Source organism: Danio rerio, chromosome 15 (assembly GCF_049306965.1).
Source record: "Danio rerio strain Tuebingen ecotype United States chromosome 15, GRCz12tu, whole genome shotgun sequence".
In the NCBI taxonomy this organism is placed as follows: Eukaryota; Metazoa; Chordata; class Actinopteri; order Cypriniformes; family Danionidae; genus Danio; species Danio rerio.
This window is the reverse complement of record NC_133190.1, coordinates 48,342,701-48,362,500: the sequence shown is the minus strand read 5'-3', so window position 1 is coordinate 48,362,500 and position 19,800 is coordinate 48,342,701. Positions and strand designations below refer to the sequence as shown.

At 39.7% G+C, this 19,800-nt stretch overlaps 2 protein-coding genes across 4 annotated transcripts in view; one reads left to right on the top strand and one right to left on the bottom strand.

Annotated features, from left to right (window-relative positions):
• The window catches only part of parlb (presenilin associated, rhomboid-like b), a 16,383-nt gene extending 14,864 nt beyond the window's left edge, over nucleotides 1–1,519 (bottom strand). For all 3 annotated transcript variants that reach the window (XR_012391116.1, XM_073924115.1, XM_073924116.1), the window contains exons 1-2: nucleotides 1,426–1,519; nucleotides 56–242 (exon numbers count right to left, since the gene is read on the bottom strand). Coding sequence is in view for 1 of the 3 variants with exons in the window: in XM_073924115.1 (XP_073780216.1) it covers nucleotides 56–242; nucleotides 1,426–1,502 (264 nt within the window). In the remaining 2 variants the exon portion in view is untranslated. The remainder of the gene's footprint in view (nucleotides 1–55; nucleotides 243–1,425) is intronic.
• Nucleotides 1,520–6,027: 4,508 nt separating this feature from the next.
• On the top strand, nucleotides 6,028–19,335 carry LOC556707 (nucleotidyltransferase MB21D2). Its single transcript, XM_679576.8, has 2 exons — nucleotides 6,028–6,285; nucleotides 15,399–19,335. The coding sequence occupies exons 1-2, from the start codon at nucleotides 6,051–6,053 to the stop codon at nucleotides 16,661–16,663; spliced, it is 1,500 nt and encodes a 499-aa protein (XP_684668.2). The 5' UTR covers nucleotides 6,028–6,050; the 3' UTR covers nucleotides 16,664–19,335.
• The last annotated feature ends 465 nt before the right edge of the window (nucleotides 19,336–19,800 follow it).

Sequence of the window (19,800 nt, the reverse complement as noted above, 5' to 3'; positions counted from 1 at the left end):
ATTATTTAACCATATAATGATTTAGTTTCATGAATGCATCAGAAAATACACCTACCCCTACGGTGAAGATGAATGGTTTGACCAGTCTGCCAAATGACTTGGTGGGCCTGGGAGGAGTGGGCGGGTCTGGTGATGGAGCCACGCCCTTCTTGTGCAGTATTTCCTTTGGCTCCACCTCTTCAACCTTTTTTGGCTCCACCCTCTTGCGAAAGCCACATCTCTGCTGCGTCTGGAGTCGGAATCTATTCAGAGCACAACAATAGATTTAAAGTGATTATTAAAATGACAAAAAATAATGTTATATGAATCAAAAAATATATATTTATTTATTTTAATAAAAACTTTTATTTAAAAAAATATTCATTCTACACCCATTAATAAAAGATAATGAAAAAATACATACATAAATAATAAAATAACCTTGAGAAACTTATAAACCACACGTGCAGTGCATTTTTTTTTGTGATGTGTTTTTACTACAATGATTTTTGTTATTATTAAATTACTATACTCAGAGTCTGACTAGGATTAAACTCAATCCTTCTGGAAATACAAGAATCTTTTAATAATTAAAATAAAAAAAACTTAATATTCTTATTCTTTAACAAAGTTTAAGTCAGCAGTTTTTAGTTTAGTTGTTTTAGTTTTGCGTTTCTCTTCTTGGTTTCTGCTTATTAACAGCAGGTGTTCATCATCAGTGCTCAATCATCACTTAATTAACCCCATCATTGTCTCATTAACTTTAACTCTGCTGTTGAGTAAATGTTGCTCAATTTAGAGAGGGACCAAATACTCTCTGAACGAAGTAAATTTTACTCTGAGGATTTTGCTGTGTGTATGAGCGTGAATGGATGTTTCCCAGAGATGGGTTGCAGTTGGAAGGGCATCCGCTGCGTAAAACATATGCTGGATAAGTTGGCGGTTCACTCCGCTGTGGTGACTCCAGATTAATAAAGGGACTAAGCCGAAAATGAATGAATGAATAATCAGTGGCATAAAATGATCTCAAATTGTCAATATTATCACTTATTACAACAATTTCTGTAACAAATATGTCGCACAACAAACAATTCATTATCCTGACAGGCCTACACACACCTAATAAATCCTGTTAAACCAAAAAACTAATAATTTTTACTTTTATTGAACATTTAATGAATAATAAAATAAATAACGGAGTGTTTAATTTAACTGAAAGACACGAGGTCATTTAAACAGAACCAACACGCCGTGATACAGCGTCCATCATACACAAACCTTATGGTAATGCAACATTTATTATGAAATATTATGAAACAACAGTAGTTTCAGCTCAGTGTTGAGTGCTGATGTGATTAAAGCCACTCAATCTGAACGTCAGAGGAGGATTCGCTCGGCGTGTAAGTTAGACAATGTGTATGAGAGAGAAGTGTGTATGTGTGTTACCTGCTCCTCAGAGAGTGTGTGTGAATAAAGTCCTCTGAAGCCCACCTGAACAACACTAAACCCCTCACCGCCATCATAACTGCGACCCTCTGATGCCTTGCATAAAACTGCGCTTTCCGCTTCCGGCTCACAGCGCGCCACAGCGGCTCCTGTTGGAGGAGAACAGTCACTGACGCGCGCTCGGAAAATGCCAAAACATTTATTTATTTATTTATTTATTTATTTATTTATTTATTTATTTATTTATTTATTTATTTATTTATTTATTTATTTATTTATTTCTCCATTTATTTATTTATCAATTTATTTATCAATTTATTTATGTATGTATGTATTTATTTATTTATTTTCTTTTCGGCTTAGTCCCTTTAATTATCTGGGGTCACCACAGTGGAATGAACCACCAACTTATCCAGCATATGTTTTACGCAGCAGATCCAATTCAATTCAATTCAGCTTTATTTGTATAGCGCTTTTACAATGTATATTGTGTCAAAGCAGCTTCATATAAATGGTCATAGTAACTGGATAAGGGTAGTTCAGATGTCCTTCCAGCTGCAACCCATCACTGGGCAACTGATTTATTTATTTATTTACTCATGTATTTATTTATTCGTTCGTTTATTTATTTATTTATTGCAAATTGTAATTACATTAAATAATTAAATTAAATTAAATTAAATTAAATTAAATTAAATTAAATTAAATTAAATTAAATTTAATTTAAATAAATTAAATTAAATTAAATTAAACTGAGCAAAGATCAATACAAAAGATAAAAAAGCCAATGAAACCCTTATAATATTAGACAGCAATCTAGCTTTTGAAAACCACATATCCCATGTCACAAAAACTGCCTTCTTTCATCTGAGAAATATCGCTAAATTACGTAGTATGCTATCCATCTCAGATGCAGAAAAGCTAGTCCATGCTTTTATGACTTCTAGGCTGTATTACTGTAATGCTCTATTTGCTGGCTGCCCAGCATCCTCTATTAACAAACTTCAATTAGTACAAAATGCAGCAGCCAGAGTTCTGACCAGGTCTAGAAAATATGATCATATCACCCCAATTTTATCCTCCCTACACTGGCTGCCTGTTAAGTTTCGTATTGAATTTAAAATATTACTTCTCACCTATAAAGCTCTAAATAATCTAGCTCCTGTTTATCTAACCAACCTTCTGTCTCGCTACAAACCAACTCGCTCTTTAAGATCTCAAAATTCAGGGCTTCTGGTAGTACCTAGAATAGCAAAATCAAGTAAAGGAGGTCGAGCCTTCTCTTTCATGGCTCCTACACTCTGGAATAGCCTTCCTGATAATGTCTGGGGCTCAGACACACTCTCCCAGTTCAAAACTAGATTAAAGACCTATCTGTTTAGTAAAGCATACACTCAAGGCATCACTTAGCGGGGTTCCACACAAGTTTCTGCATCTTGTTTATATACAGTACACTATGAACAGCAGCTACGCTAATTATTCTCTTTATTCTCTATTTGGGATACTCATCCTGAGGTCCTCAAATTATGCGGAGTCACTGATTGGATCCAAGTCCAGCGACGAGATAATCCCAAGGTGTCCATATCTGGGACCAGGCCGTATCCTGAGCTGCTGCTGCGCTGGTCATGAAGGAGTGGAGAGCATGAGACTGATTCCAGTGACACTCCAGGGACAGACGAGTCTTCGCTGAGGCCAGCTTCCAGCCTCCACCGCTAAGACTGCAGCTCTGCACATGACTTTTGGCCGGCGGAGAAATTAAAATGGTCGTGCCCAACTGAGTCTGGTTCTCTCAAGGTTTTTTTTCTTCACTCTCCTATGGGTGAAGTTTTTTCCCCTCTCCGCTGTCGCCACTGCCTCGCATGGTTCAGGATCTGTAGAGCTGCGCATCGATGAATTTGCTCTTCAGTGTTTGGACTCTCAGTAATGATTAAATCACACTGAACTGAGCTAAACTGAACTGAACTTAAACACTGAAAACTGAACTACCCTGATCCAGTTACTATGACCATTTATGTGAAGCTGCTTTGACACAATCTACATTGTAAAAGCGCTACACAAATAAAGCTGAATTTAATTGAATTGAATTAAAATTGAACTCTTTGGAGTGAATGCCAGGCGTTACGTTTGGAGAAAAGCAGGCAGCGCTCATCACCAGGCTAATAGTATCCCTATAGTGAAGCATGGTGGTGGCAGCATCATGCTTTGGGGATGTTATTCAGCAGCAGGAACTGGACGACTAGTCAAGATAGAGGGAAAGATGAATGCAGCAATGCACAGAGACATCCTGAATGAAGACCTGCACAAGAGTGCTCTTGACCTCAGACTGGTGAGACGGTTCATCTTCCAGCAGGACAATGAGCCAAAACACACCGCCAAAATATCAATGGAGTGGCACAACAACAACTCTGTGAATGTCCTTGAGTGGCCCAGCCAGAGCCCAGACCTAAATCCTATTGAACATCTCTGGAAAGATCTGAAAATGGCCGTCGCTTCCCATCCAACCTGATAGAGTTTGAGAGGTACTGCAACGAGGAATGGGCAAAAATTCCCAAAGACAGGTGTGCAGAGCTTGTGCATCATATTCAACAAGACTTGAGGCTGTAATCGCTGCCAAAGGTGCATCAACAAAGTGTTGAGCAAAGGTTGTAAACACTGATGTCCATCTGTTTTTTCAACTTTTTTATCCCTAAAAAATTTGCAACAATTTAAAAAACTCTTTTTCCACATTGTCATTATGGGGCATTGTGTGGTGAATTTTGAGAAAATTAATGAATTGACTCCATTTTGGAATAAGGCTGTAACATAAACAAATGTGGAAAAACTGAAGCACTATCAATACTTTCAGGATGCACTGTATATTTACTATTAAGTGACTATAACGTTTTAATCATTATTAAAAGGTTCAGTGAATTTAAAATGGTATCAAATTATGGCAGGTAATTGTTAACATTACTTTGATTAAGAATAAATTTACGATTTAAGGCTGATTTATACTTCTGCGTCAAACGCCGGCGTATGCTACGGCGCTGATGCATAGCCCTTCGCCGTGGACATCGGCGTCACTGACGTGAGCCTCTCAAAAATTGTAACTACACGTCGCAACGACGCGTAGCGCAAGCTCTGTGATTGGTCGGCTTGCTAGCGCTGACGAGTCTGGGCGGGACCGAGAGCTGCGCGAATGGCGCGAACGATTGTTTACAAGTGGGGAGTCCCGTGAAGGAGCTCCGGATGGAAAGTTTTGTTTTGTGTTTACCTCATAGCTAAAGTTGTTGCACGTCCGCCGGTTCCTGCCTTAAAATAAGCGAGTTTGAGCCACTTGTACATCCCGGAAGTGTTCAGGAAAAGCAAAACAGCAGTGAAGAAACTCGACACAGAGGAACATTTACACCTCACTGCCAACTACCAACAGAGACAGCACACAGAAGTATAAATGCATAGCCACGCGCGTTGCATGCGCCGTGTGTTACGCCGGTCACTTGACGCAGAAGTATGAATCAGGCTTTAGCCTGAGAGTTAAGGCTGATTTATATTTCTGCGTCAAACGCCGGCGTATGCTACGGCGCTGACGCATAGCCCTTCGCCGTGGCCGTTGGCGTCGCTGACGTGCACCTCTCAAAAATTGTAACTACACGTCGCAACGACGCATAGCGCAAGCTCTGTGATTGGTCGGCTTGGTAGTGCTGACGAGTCTGGGCGGAACCGAGAGCCGCGCGAATGGCGCGAGCCCAATGGAGCGATTGTTTACAAGTGTGGAGTCCCACACTTGTAAAAAAAAAAAAAAAAAGTTTTGTTTTGTTTTGTGTTCACCTCATAGTTCAAGTTTTTGCACGTCCGCCGGTTCCTGCCTCAATATGAGCGAGTTTGAGTCACTTGTACAACCCGGAAGTGTTCAGGAAAAGCAAAACAGCAGTGAAGAAACTCGACACAGAGGAACATTTACACCTCACTGCCAACTAGCGTTTCGGAAGTGTTAATGCAGACCGACAGAGACAGCGCGAAGTATTTATACTTCTGCGCGCGTTGCCTGGGCCGTGAGTTACGCCGGTCACTTGACGCAGAAGTATAAACCAGGCTTTAACCTGCCCTGGACCAGGCTAGTTTCTCAGCATAAGAATCAGCCCTTACCAGATTTACCAGAATAGGTCTGGCTTTTTCTCTAAGCTTGGTTTATGGTACGGGACCCTGGTGGACATGCAAGCTGAGACTGCATACAATGTTTTTTTTTTGTGCGTGTAGGCCAAACCCCGCCCCTAACCCTACCCCTCAGGGTGACGTTACCAGCTTTATTGAATGCATTTGTCTGAGATCTAGAGGAAGTCTACACTGCAGCCAGATAGTATTAGACTCACACTATAATTAGCTGTTACTCCAACTCCATAGAACTCCAAATAAAAACCAGAGACTATGCACAGTCCTATCTAAAGTGTTTAAGGTGTCAAATGATGAACAGTAAAAATGACAAACTGTACCTCTTCCCATGAGGCAAAAACAGTATGAAAAAAAATGCTGCACAAAAACTAACAATGCATCATCCAATGTTGTTCACTTAACTAATCTCTCTCTCTCTCTCTCTCTCTTTTTCTCTCTGCGCGTGCGCGCTTCAGCTCTACCGACTCCTCGCGAACATGGCGGCGCCTGCGCTCTCCAGCCGGGCTGCTTCAGCTGGAAACAGCCCCACTGCCACCCCGAGCAGCTCCAAACCCGTCCCGCAGGCTCCCGAGTTGGACTTTAGGTCCGGGACGCGGATAGAGGAGCTCAACCGGCTGATCGGAGAGTTCAGCAAGCACGAGCAGCGCGAGTACGACGACCAGCGCGCGCTCGAGATCCACACGGCCAAGGACTTCATCTTCTCCATGCTCGGTGAGAAAGAGCTCCTATTCCTCAATGCATGCCCCCAAACCACAAAACCAGCCTTTATTTACATGCATATGGAAGGAGGAGAGAAATGTGGGTTGTTTTGCTGGTGTGTGTCCTTTGTGAAGCGCTTCAGTGTGTGTTTATGAGGATGACGACGGTGATGATGGGTGTGTTTCAGATGCAACACCTTTAAATCACGAATCACTGTTGTTCATGTGTGACCCTAGACCACAAAACCAATCATAAGAGTGAAATTGAGATTTATACATGAGAGAAAAGCTGAATAAATACGGTTTCCTTTAATGTTTGGTTTGCCTGGGTACTATTTAGTTGATATGCAACTATTTGTAAATCTGAAATATCTAAGGGTAAAAAAAATCTGATTGAAAGTGCTTAACTATGCACATTACTAATCAAAAATGTAGTTTTGATATATTTACAGTTACAAATGTACAAAATATCTCCAGGGAACATGATCTTTGCTTAATATTCTAATGATTTTTGACTTAAAAGAGAAATCAGAAATTCTGACCCATAGGCTACAATGGATTTTTGGCTATTCCCAAACATGAGGCAAAATAAGGCTCATTGTTTAATAACCAACATGGATTGCTTACTTTTCTAATTATTATTTTCTATGTAAATAGTGCTAAATATGTATATTTTAAATGTCAAAATGTAGCATTGTACGTTGAACAGACTAAACAGCAAGTCTTTCATCACAGAAATTGTTCACCTCCTTTTATAAACATTAGCTGTCTGTCAGCTGTTTTTTTTATCCTCAGGCTATGCTTTTTTTCACCAGGCATGACACTGATCTCTTTAAAGTCTGCATGAAATCAAAATGCAGTCTTAAGATTTAAAAATTTATCTGTGCCAAGTTAATCCACTGGAAAAAAACAGTTTTGGTTATCTTTAGTCAAAATCTGGCCATTTGCTTCTGCTCTGTAGTGGCAGTCCTTCTCTGATTGGGTGAAATATGCTTAGCCACGCCCCTTAGCGACTTTTGTTCTCATTAAACTATTTATTTAGGAATAAATGTTCAATTTATGCCCATGTGAAAAGATTCTTTTCCCAGTGATGGGTTGCGGCTGGAAGGGCATCCGCTGCATAAAAACGTGCTGGATAAGTTGGCGGTTCATTCCGATGTGGCGACCCCAGATTAATAAAGGGACTAAGCCGACAAGAAAATGAATGAATAAATGGATGAAAAGATTCTATAGTCATTTATAGTAAATATTTTAAAGTTTTTGTATCAAAATAAAGTGTATTATAATGTATATTTACAAATCTTTTTTAACAACAACGTACTGTATTATTATGCAAAATAATGCTAATAACTATAGTGAACTGATAGAATGTTTTATATATATATATATATATATATATATATATATATATATATATATATATATATATATATATATATATAATATTTGTTTATATTACTAGAGTTGTTAAGTTACCATAGCAACTATATAATCACCACAACAGATCAATTACTAAAGTGGTTGTGTTGCCATAGCAACTGTAGAATCACCACAACAGATCAATTACTATTGTGGTTGTGTTGCTATAACAACTGTAGAATCACCACAACAGATTAATTACTATAGTGGTTGTGTTACCATAGCAACTGTAGAATCACCACGACAGATCAATTACTATTGTGGTTGTGTTGCTATAGCAACTGTAGAATCACCACAACAGATCAATTACTATAGTGGTTGTGTTGCCATAGCAACTGTAGAATCACCACAACAGATCAAATACTATAGTGGTTGTGTTACCATAGCAATTGTAGAATCACCGAAACAGATCAATTACTATAGTGGATGTGTTGCCATAGCAACTGTAGAATCACCACAACAGATCAAATACTATAGTGGTTGTGTTACCATAGCAATTGTAGAATCACCGAAACAGATCAATTACTATAGTGGATGTGTTGCCATAGCAACTGTAGAATCTCCACAACAGATCAATTACAATAGTGGTTGTGTTGCCATAGCAACTGTAGAATCTCCACAACAGATCAATTACTGTAGTGGTTGTGTTGCCATAGCAACTGTAGAATCACCACAACAGATCAATTACTATTGTGGTTGTGTTGCCATAGCAACTTTAGAATCACCACAACAGATCAATTACTATAGTGGTTGTGTAACTATAGCAACTGTAGAATCATCTCAACAGATCAAATACTATAGTGGATGTGTTCCATAGCAACTGTAGAATCACCACAACAGATGAATTACTATAGTGGTTGTGTTGCCATAGCAATTGTAGAATCACCACAACAGATCAATTACTATTGTGGTTGTGTTGCTATAGCAACTATAGAATCACCACAACAGATCAATTACTATAGTGGTTGTGTTACTATAGCAACTGTCGAATCACCACAACAGATCAATTACTATAGTGGATGTGTTGCCATAGCAACTGTAGAATCACCACAACAGATTAAATTCAAGTACTTTACTACGAATGTGGTTTAAAACACTACAGTATTTTTCATATGAATGTATTTAAATTAGTGTATAAACAGTGGATTGCACACTTTTATCATAAAATAATAAACAATATCATGCATATTTGGAAGTCACACACAGATGGCATTGAAATAATAGGCCTGTTTTAATAAGTGGTGTTAAATTAGTTTTTAAATGGTGGCCATCATGTCTTAGTTAAACCATCAGTGCTGAGTTTATATCTAAGCTGAATTCTCAGAGACAGTGAGCAGAAGTGATGCATCACGATTAACCATGAAGCAGAAGAGCTGAACATCAGAGATCCGTCCAGACGCATGAGTTCAGGAGCAGAAAACGCGTCTGAGGCCCAGAGCAATGCAGTCAAGCAGAGCTGAACCTCTGTGTGTTTACTCAGCCGTACACTCACACACACTGTGCTGGAGAGTGGATCAAATCAGCACTGACATTATTTGCTTTCTGAAGTCACATTATGAGGATGAAAAGAGCCTCATTCACTGAGGCACACAGAGCTGGGTAGTAAGGGCTGAACAATATACACTCACCAGCCACTTTATTAGGTACACCTTAGTAGTACTGTGTTGAGCCCCTCTTTGCCTTCTAACTGTAATCCAAAAGTAGTCAGATTAATCAGGAGTAATCAGAATAAATTTTAGCTCAAAAGTAATCTAACTGTAATCCATAAGTAGTCAGATTGATCAGTAGTCAGAATAAGGGTTGGAGCAAAAGTAATCTAACTGTAATCCAAAAGAAGTCAGATTGATCAGTAGTCAGAATAAGGGTTGGAGCAAAAGTAATCTAACTGTAATCCAAAAGTAGTCCGATTGATCAGGAGTAGTCAGAATAAGGGTTGGAGCAAAAGTAATCTAACTGTAATCCAAAAGTAGTCAGATTGATCAGGAGTTGTCAGAATAAGGTTTGGCGCAAAGGTAATCTAAATGTAATCCAAAAGTAGTCAGATTAATCATTAGTAGTCAGAATAAGGTTTGGCGCAAAAGTAATCTAAAGGTTATCCAATAGTAGTGAGATTAATCAGTAGTAGACACAATAAGGGTTAGCGCAAAAGTAATTTTAACTGTAATCCAAAAGTAGTCAGATTAATTCGTAGTAGTTGGAATAAATTTTAACAGAAAAGTAATCTAAATGTAATCCAAAAGTTGTCAGATTAATCAGTAGCAGTCAGAATAAGAGTTAGCACAAAAGTAATCTAAATGTAATCCAAAAGTAGTCAGAATAAGGTTTGGCGCAAAAGTAATCTAAATGTTATCCAATAGTAGTGAGATTAATCAGTAGTATTCACAATAAGGGTTAGCGCAAACGTAATCTTAACTGTAATCCAAAACTAGTCAGATTAATTCTTAGTAGTTGGAATAAGTTTTAGCACAAAAGTAATCTAAATGTAATCCAAAAGTAGTCAGATTGATCGGTAGTAGTCAGAAAAAGGTTTAGCACAAAAGTATTCTAAATGTAATCCAAAAGTAGTCAGAATAAGGTTTGGCGCAAAAGTAATCTAAATGTTATTATATAGTAGTGAGATTAATCAGTAGTTGTCACAATAAGGGTTAGCGCAAAAGTAATCTTAACTGTAATCCAAAAGTAGTCAGATTAATTCGTAGTAGTTGGAATAAGTTTTAGCACAAAAGTAATCTAAATGTAATCCAAAAGTAGTCAGATTGATCGGTAGTAGTCAGAAAAAGGTTTAGCACAAAAGTATTCTAAATGTAATCCAAAAGTAGTCAGAATAAGGTTTGGCGCAAAAGTAATCTAAATGTTATTATATAGTAGTGAGATTAATCAGTAGTTGTCACAATAAGGGTTAGCGCAAAAGTAATCTTAACTGTAATCCAAAAGTAGTCAAATTAATTTGTAGTCGTCGGAATAAATTTTAACAGAAAAGTAATCTAAATGTAATCCAAAAGTTGTCAGATTAATCAGTAGCAGTCAGAATAAGAGTTAGCACAAAAATAATCTAAATGTAATCCAAAAGTACTCCTGTTACATTGGCATAAATGTGTTATCTAAGAGGTTCCATGACTGATTTTGTCATGTAATTTGTAATATGTAATTGATTACAATTTTTAAGTAATCTACCCATCTTCTGGTTGCACGTTAAGATAAATTTTTTGTTCTTCTTGGCATCTGGAAACACTATTGAATTAGTTTGTTCTGATTGTGGCCTTGAAGGTGCATGTTGAACTTTCTGTGGCCTCACTGGAGGAGTGAAAACACACACACACACAAACACACAGTTGTTTTGGTTTTTCTGGAAGTCTTGAGGAGCTTCTGCTGGTGGCAGATGGTAATACCCAAGAGACTCTGGTTGATTAATCAGTAGGAGTCAGAATAAGGATTGGTGCAAAAGTAATCTAACTGTAATCCAAAAGTAGCCAGATTAATCAGTAGTAGTCTGAATAATTTTTAGCACAAAAGTAATCTAACTGTAATCCAAAAGTAATCAGATTAATCAGTAGTAGTCAGAATAAGGTTTAGCGTAATCTAAAAGTAAATCAGAAAAGTAATCTAAATGTAATCCAAAAGTAGTCAGAATAATCTGTAGTAGTCGACATAAATTTTAGCACAAAATTAATCTAAATGTAATCCAAAAGTAATCAGATTAATCGGGAGTAATCGGAATAAATTTTAGTACAATAGTAATCTAAATGTAATCTAAAAGTTGTCAGATTAATCAGTAGTAGTCAGAAAAAGGTTTGGTGCAAAAGTACTCCTGTTACATTGGCATAAATGTGTTATCTAAGAGGTTATATGACTGATTTTGTCATGTAATTTGTAATCTTTAACTGATAACAATTTTTAAGTAATCTACCCAGCTCTGGTTGCACATTAGGATAAGTTTTTCGTTCTTCTTGGCATCTGGAAACACGATTGAATTAGATTGTTCTGATTGTGGGCTTGAAGGTGCATTTCTGAATCTTGAACTTTCTGTGGCCTCACTGGAGCAGTGAAACACACACACACACACACACACACACACACACACACACACACACACACACACACACACACACACACACACACACACACACACACAGTTGTTTTGGTTTTTCTGGGAGTCTCTAGAGGAGCTTCTGCTGCTGGTGGCAGATTGCAATACCCATGAGCCTCTGGTTGGCGCATGCACACTAAATCTTGAGCCCGAGCTCAGGTGTGATGTCATCTCGCACTGCATGGGGATTATTTTCCGCACCCGCGTTCAGTTGGGAGTAGGGCTGCACGATAAAGGAAAAATCTGACATTGCATTATTTAGTTTTTCTGCAATATATTATTATGATATGAATACAATTTCATCAGATGATTTGGGAAAAAATAATTAATTTAGATTAAACAAACAGTGACCAGAGAGTCAACAGTATTCATATACAGACATGTAAAAATATAAACAATGTATAATCTTCATTGTATTAACAACTCAGTACAATTATTCCGCAATAAAGTCACGTACGATATAGTGCCTGAATGCTTTACACTCTTGAAATTCCTTTAAAACATATGTAAATGATAAAGTTTCACTCTGTTATGGTTATACTTTGCAAAATAACTCAATTGTTGATCAAATATAATCCCAACTCAACATTGCATATCCTGCGATGTGACGCATTGAGATATCAATACTGAACCGATATATTGTGCAGCCCTAGTTGGGAGTGTTCGTTGTGTTTGTGTTGGAATAGTTTTTATAGACACTATTGCATCTCTTCTGTTGCTCTTGTGGTTAAAGATTAACCGTCATGTATATTGCTTTATTATGACATTTTGTCCTAATTCCCTATAATACTGCAGCGGTCACGTCTTATCAGAATTACCTTAATTTCGAAATGACTCTCAGTAGGTATTTATGTGTAAAAAGTTTATCCCCAAAGAAGGTAATGTTTATTAACAAAAACAGAACTTCATTTTTAGTTCTGCTTTTTTGTACAATTGCAAAAAAAAAAAAAAAGATTAGGTAAATGGTTTAATTACAAATCCAAATTATAAAAGTGGTGTTTTGTTTGTTTTTGCAAATAACCTCTTGGTTTCTTTTTTGGCTCGAGACTTCCGGTCTCATTCACTTCCATTCATTTTTAGACGTTAAAAACAGCTTATGTTGCTTGATGTTGCAAACTCTTAATATATTATTCTACTTGGTCTGTAGAGTCAGGCAAACACTTGTTTGTAGAGTGAGTAGTTTGACCGTTTTCTGTAGTTTATTTTTCCTAGTCATTTCTCCTACAGACGACTGTATCGGAAGTGCTGAAACAATCGCGAAAACAGGCGCACTTCCGCATTGAAGAATAAGGTCAATACCAAAGTTGATTAAAGCCTCCTACACACCGGGACGTTTTCTAGTTTGCGTTTATCGGCATCGAGACGTTTTTTAGTGTTCAAACCTAAGCGCTTTTCACTGGCGTCAAGCAGAAGAGTATGCTAAATCACTCTTTTGACGTTAGATGGCGCTGCACAACTATAAGCTTTTGACACCCGCTTATAACACAGAAGAAGTGGAGGAGCGGAAGCTCACACGATTGTTGCTAAATTTACTGGTGACTCGAACAAGCATGGATAGTTTAAGCGGCGGTTCCAGCTCTAGTGATGAAGAAATGATTATTGTTCACAGAGGAATAAGCAGCTCCACGTTCATATCGCCTCTGAGCATCTCCTTCAATGTGCGCTCGCATTGACAGTTTTGCGCTTGAGCGCCTCCAAGTGCTGTTTACGAAAACTTCAGCAGCTCTGTGCACGTGAACAAAAGTGCCGATCTGATTGGTGGAGGAGGTTTAATGCGGTGCGTCAAAACAAAAAAACGAGCATGAGGCGTTTTTTTTTAAATGACGCTTTTGCGCCTAGCGTTTTGCACGTTAGTGTGCACAATCACATTGACGCCCTTTATTTAGTCAGGAGGCGTTAAACGTCAACAGAAAACGCGAGTAAAAAACGTCTCGGTGCCTTAAGACTGTAAAAACAAACCAATAGTATCTGGATGCTGCCTTTATGATGCAAGCTGAGAATGCATCACTCAGCGATGCAATGTCAGACACAATGCACTCAATTGAGTGAGTGATATCATTGTGGCTGGTAGGGTTAGGTGAGCGCATTAAAAAGCATTGGATACAGCTCAGATTGCACTGCACCAGGTCTGCATCCAGACTCCTTTCAAAACAAATATTCTGGATGTACAAGGTAGGCCATTTATATAAATATACCTTAATAAAATGTGAATGGTTGGTGACATTAACGTCCTGTTTGTGGCACATTAGTATATGTGAGGGGGCAAACTTTTCAAGATGGGTATTGACCATGGTGGCCATTTTGAAGTCGGCCATCTTGGATCCAACCTTTGTTTTTTTTTTCAATAGGAAGAGGGTCTTGTGACACATCAAACTTTTTGGGAATTTCACAAGAAAAACAATGGTGTGCTTGGTTTTACCGTAACTTCATTCTTTCATGAGTTATTTACAAGTTTCTGACCATTTATAAAATGTGTTCAATGTGTTGCCCATTGTGTTGGATTGTCAATGCAACCCTCTTCTCCCACTCTTCACACACTGATAGCAACACCGCAGAAGAAATGCCAGCACAGGCTTCCAGTATCCGTAGCTTCAGGTGCTTAGCGATTACTTTGGAATCTCTCGACTGACCAATCAGAATCGAGTGTTCCAGACATCAGTGAAATAAATGGCATATAATATTCAGTTTTATTAAATATGACTCAATAAATCAGATCTACACAACTCAAATTCAAATAGTTCTGTCATAGTATTGTCAGATTGTTAGCTCCACACTCATAATAGACAAAGATACCAGTTTCCTAATTTGAAGAATTTCTGAATCAGATTTAAAAGGTTGACCAAAAATGACATCATGTTGGCGCCGATAGTCTAGTGCAGGGGTCACCAAACTTGTTTTCTGGAGGTCCGGTGTCCAGCAGATTTTAGCTCCAACCTTGATCAAACTCACCTGAACAAGCTAATTAAGGTCTTACTAGGTATACTTAAAACCCCCAGGCAGGTGTGTTGAGGCAAGTTGGAGCTAAACCCTGCAGGGCACCGGACCTCCAGGAATGAGATTGGTGACCCCTGGCCTAGTGGTCATTGCATCGACACAGCACTTAGGTGCTCAAGGTGACCCAACTTCGATTCCCAGCTCAAGTTTCTTTGCCAATTCTTCCCCTTTCTCTTTGCTTTGAGTGCATGACAGTGTGTGGCTGTGTGTGTGGTCATGTGATGTGCGTTTTCAGTGGACGAAGGGCTGTTTGGAAATGCTAGATGTGGATCATTTTCGTTCTAAAATGCCATTTTAACACAAAGATTTATTAATGTAAGCGGGGCCAAAGTGTGTAGTTCTTGCGAGCGGGTTTGCAACGGGGCGCAGAATCGGCGATCCCTGCTCAGCATTGTGTTGTTGTGGGCGATGGCATCGTCAATCGGCCCAAACCTAGGTGGAACTAAAATATGCAAGACACCAGCCCTCTGGGACCAAGTTTAGGCACCCCTGATGTAAACGTAGTCAAGGTTGTCCTTTGCAGAAAAGTAAAAAAGCTATTGTTTGCCTGTACAGTTTAACAGTTAGAAACGAATAACGTAAGCCCAGCATTGTCTGTGCCTAATGTTGTAATCTCTCATTTTCAGGCATGGTGCAGAAGTTGGACCAGAAGCTTCCGGTTGCCAATGAGTACCTGCTGCTGTCGGGCGGGGTTCGGGAGGGAGTGGTGGACATGGATCTGGACGAGCTGACGGTGTACGCACGAGGAGCGGATTACGACATGGACTTCACACTGCTGGTTCCTGCGCTCAAACTCCATGACCGAAATCAGCCGGTCACGCTGGACATGCGACATTCAGCGCTCTGCCACTCGTGGCTCAGTCTGCGGCTTTTTGATGAAGGAACTATTAATAAGTGGAAAGACTGCTGTACAATGATTGACCATGCCAATGGCGCAACCAATTACTTTTTCTCACCAACACTGGTGGCCGACTGGTTCTACGAATCTATTAGTATGGTTCTGGCAGAGATCCAGAAGAAGCCACAGCGTGGCGTGCCGCGGGTTGAAAAAGTCGAGCGCAATGCTACTGTCATCTCGATAATCCTGGGCGTCGGAGGCAGTCGGATGTTGTATGATGTAGTTCCGGTTGTATCCTTCAAAGGTTGGCCTGCGGTCGCCCAAAGCTGGCTGATGGAAAACCATTTTTGGGATGGGAAAATTACAGAGGAGGAAGTCATTAGTGGGTTTTATTTACTACCTGCATGCTCGTCTACGGGCCAGAAGGAGAACGAATGGCGTTTGTCTTTCGCACGCAGCGAAGTGCAGCTGAAGAAGTGCATATCTGCAAGTTTGATGCAGGCGTACCAAGCTTGTAAAGCTCTGATTATTAAGCTGTTATCTCGACCCAAAGCGATCAGCCCATATCACCTGCGCTCGCTCATGCTCTGGTCCTGCGATCGCCTGCCGCACACGTATTTGGCGCAGGAAGATTACGCTGCACACTTTTTGCTGGGTTTGATTGACGACTTGCAGCACTGCTTGGTGAATAAGACCTGCCCGAATTACTTCATCCCGCAATGCAACATGCTAGAGCATCTGAGTGATGACATGGCCATGCTGCATGCACGAAAGTTGTCGTCTGTACGGTCTGATCCTGCAGAACACTTGCGGAGCGCAATCGAGCATGCAAAAGCTGCGTCGCGGCTTACGGTTGAGCTTCAGTGGCGCAGCGGAAGCTCAAACCTGCCGTCTCCGCTGTCTGAAACAGGAGCTGATCAACAACCAGATGACCGACTTGCAAAGAAACTCCAGCAGCTGGTCACAGAGAATCCTGGGAAGTCCATTTCCGTCTTCATCAATCCAGACGATGTAACGCGACCTCACTTTCGCATAGATGATAAGTTCTTTTAAAGCCACACCCCTTGATCTGATTGGGCGCTGACAGCAGAAGATGCCACATGAACTAATTTCCTCACTGGTCACTGGTAAACTCTTCTAAAGCAATGCCTCCTGATCTGATTGGGTGCAGATGGCAGAAGACCTCAAGTTCGAATTGATGAGAAGATTTTCTAAAGCCACACCCCCTGCTCCCATTGGTCGCTTACTGCAGTTGGCTTTACATGGTTTTCCTTTTGCATCTTTGACAATTTTGGCCAAACTATCTAATTTGATTGGTTGCAGATTGCAGATGACAAGTTTGTCAGAGGCCACGCCCCCCTGCTATTATTGGGTACTGACTTTCGTATTGATAACTAATCATATTGAATCTATGCCCCCATTCTGATTGGGCGCCAACTGCAGACAACATTACATGTTATCAGGTTCACATCAAGGATGTTTTTTATGAAGCCATGCCCCCTAATATGATCGGCCAGTGACTGCAGACAAATCATTATGAAGCCACGCCTCCAGATCTGAATAGACGCTGACTGCAGACCACGCCACATAATATCAGGTTCACATTGTTGACTTTCTCTAAAGCCACGCCCCCTGAAATGATTGTCTGCTGACTGCAGATGGTCTAACTTTCTCATTGATGATGAATCGTAGTTAAGCCACGCCTCCAGATCTGTTTGGCTGCTGACTGCAGACTCGCATCTTTTTTACATTAACCTGAAGCCCCACCCCTTTGATATAATTGGGTGCTGACTGCAGATAAATCATTCTGCAGCCATGTCTCCAGATCTGATTGGCCACTGACTGCAGACAACATGACATGATATCAGGTTTACATAGTTGATGTTCTTTTAAAGCCACACCCCCTGATTTGTTGGCCACTGACTGCAGACAACTTGTTTTTAACCATGCCTCCAGATCTGATTGGCCACTGACTGCAGACAACATCACATGATATCAGGTTTACATCATTGACTTTCTTCTAAAGCCACACCCCCTGATCTGATTGGGCGCTGACTGCAGATAACTTGACATATTAGGTTCACATTATTGACGTTCTTCTAAAGCCACACCCCCTGATTTGTTGGCCACTGACTGCAGACAAATTGTTTTTAACCATGCCTCCAGATCTGATTGGCCACTGACTGCAGACAACATCACATGATATCAGGTTTACATCATTGACTTTCTTCTAAAGCCACACCCCCTGATCTGATTGGGCGCTGACTGCAGATAACTTGACATATTAGGTTCACATTATTGACGTTCTTCTAAAGCCACACCCCCTGATTTGTTGGCCACTGACTGCAGACAAATTGTTTTTAACCATGCCTCCAGATCTGATTGGCCACTGACTGCAGACAACATCACATGATATCAGGTTTACATCATTGACTTTCTTTTAAAGCCACACCCCCCTGATCTGATTGGGCGCTGACTGCAGACAACATGACATGATATTAGGTTCACATCATTGACGTTCTTCTAAAGCCACACCCCCTGATTTGATTAGCCGCTGACTGCAGACCAATCGTTTTGAAGTCACACCTTCAGATCCGATTGAGTGCTGACTGCAGACATCACATGATATCAGGTTCACATCGTTGACTTTCTTCTAAAGCCACGCCCCCTTGATATGATTGGCCGCTGACTGCAGACCAATTGTTTTAAAGCCACACCTTCAGACCGGATAGGCCGATGACTGCAGACAACATCACATGATATCAGGTTGACATCGTTGACTTTCTTCTAAAGCCACGCCCCCTTGATATAATTGGCTGCCAACTGCAAACCAAATGTTTTGAAGCTACGTCTCCAGATCTGATTGGCTACTCACTGCATACAAAATCACATGATATCAGGTTACCATAATTGACTTTCCTTAAAAGTCACGCCCCTTTTATACGATTGGCCACTGACTGCAGATGAAATCGCTTTCTCATTGACAAAACGTTTAGAAGCCACATCCCCTGATTGGCCGATGACTGCCTTGTTGTTGTTCTTTGTGGTTTTAATGAGCTCTGGAAGCAGAAAGCCTTGTGTTTTGCACAGCGCTGGAGATGTTAAACACTTCAGACTTTCAATACGACGTTAAAAATGGACATGATCCTGTTTCACTGCTGCCCGTTATAGTCTTGTCCACAAATCTGCTCCTCCCCATTATGGATGGGCAGCTTTTATAGGAAGGATATGGAGAGATTGAGGGGGGGGGGGGGGGGGGGCGACGGTTTGTGCTCGGCTCATGGAAAACAGGATGCCCATAACTCCACTCAGAAGTGCAATTAGACAAGATGTGTTTATACGCTTTACTTGTAATTACACTGTAACATTATACTGTAAACACATTATTGTAGACACCAACACTAAACACACACACACTTTAATCTCACCAACTGCACAGGAGGACTCCAAAAATACACACAAACACACTCCCTGTGATGATGGATGTTTGCTTCTTTTAACACACAATCTGTTTGGGTGAAACTCATGAAAGCACGCCAGTGTAACATTTCATTATTTTAATTTCAGAAAGTATTATTTAAGGGTGTTTATGATTTATGTGTCATTTTTAATGTGTTTTTCATCATTTTTTACTCTTGATTTAATTAATTGTCATTACTGTAATACAGTGATTTAAAATATATAATTTATAAAATAAGCCAGAATTAAAGATGCATCAAATGAAATCATGCCATATACTTTGTGGGTCAAAATTATATATATATATTGACAGTTAATATATATTAACACAGTAGAAACCAGAAGTTTACATAATCTCTCTAAAAAAGGAACATAAGCATTTTTTTAAAATGTCTGATGGTAAATCATACTAAACGTTTACTATTTTAGGTCTGTTAGGATTTCCTAAATGATTTACCTTTGCTAAATGCCAGAATAATGAGAGAATTTTTTATTAATTTCTAGACAGTCAAAAGTTTACACTCATTTCCTTGGTATTTTTTAGCTTTGCTTTAAAACTGTATAACTTTGGTCAAATGTTTTGTGTATCCTTCCACAAGCTTATCACAATAGTTTGCAGGAATTTTGGCCCATTCCTCCTGACAGAATTGGTGTAACAGAGATTTGTTGGCTGTCTTGCTCCCACAAGCTTTTACAGCTCTGTCCACAAATTTTTTATTGGATTGAGATCA

What these genes read in the sequence shown, in the direction of transcription:
- LOC556707 (XM_679576.8), top strand. Translation starts at nt 6,051, where the DNA reads ATGGCGGCGCCTGCGCTCTCCAGCCGGGCTGCTTCAGCTGGAAACAGC. An exon ending in CTTCATCTTCTCCATGCTCG is followed by an intron (nt 6,286 to 15,398) that starts GTGAGAAAGAGC and finishes TCTCATTTTCAG; the next exon opens with GCATGGTGCAGAAGTTGGAC.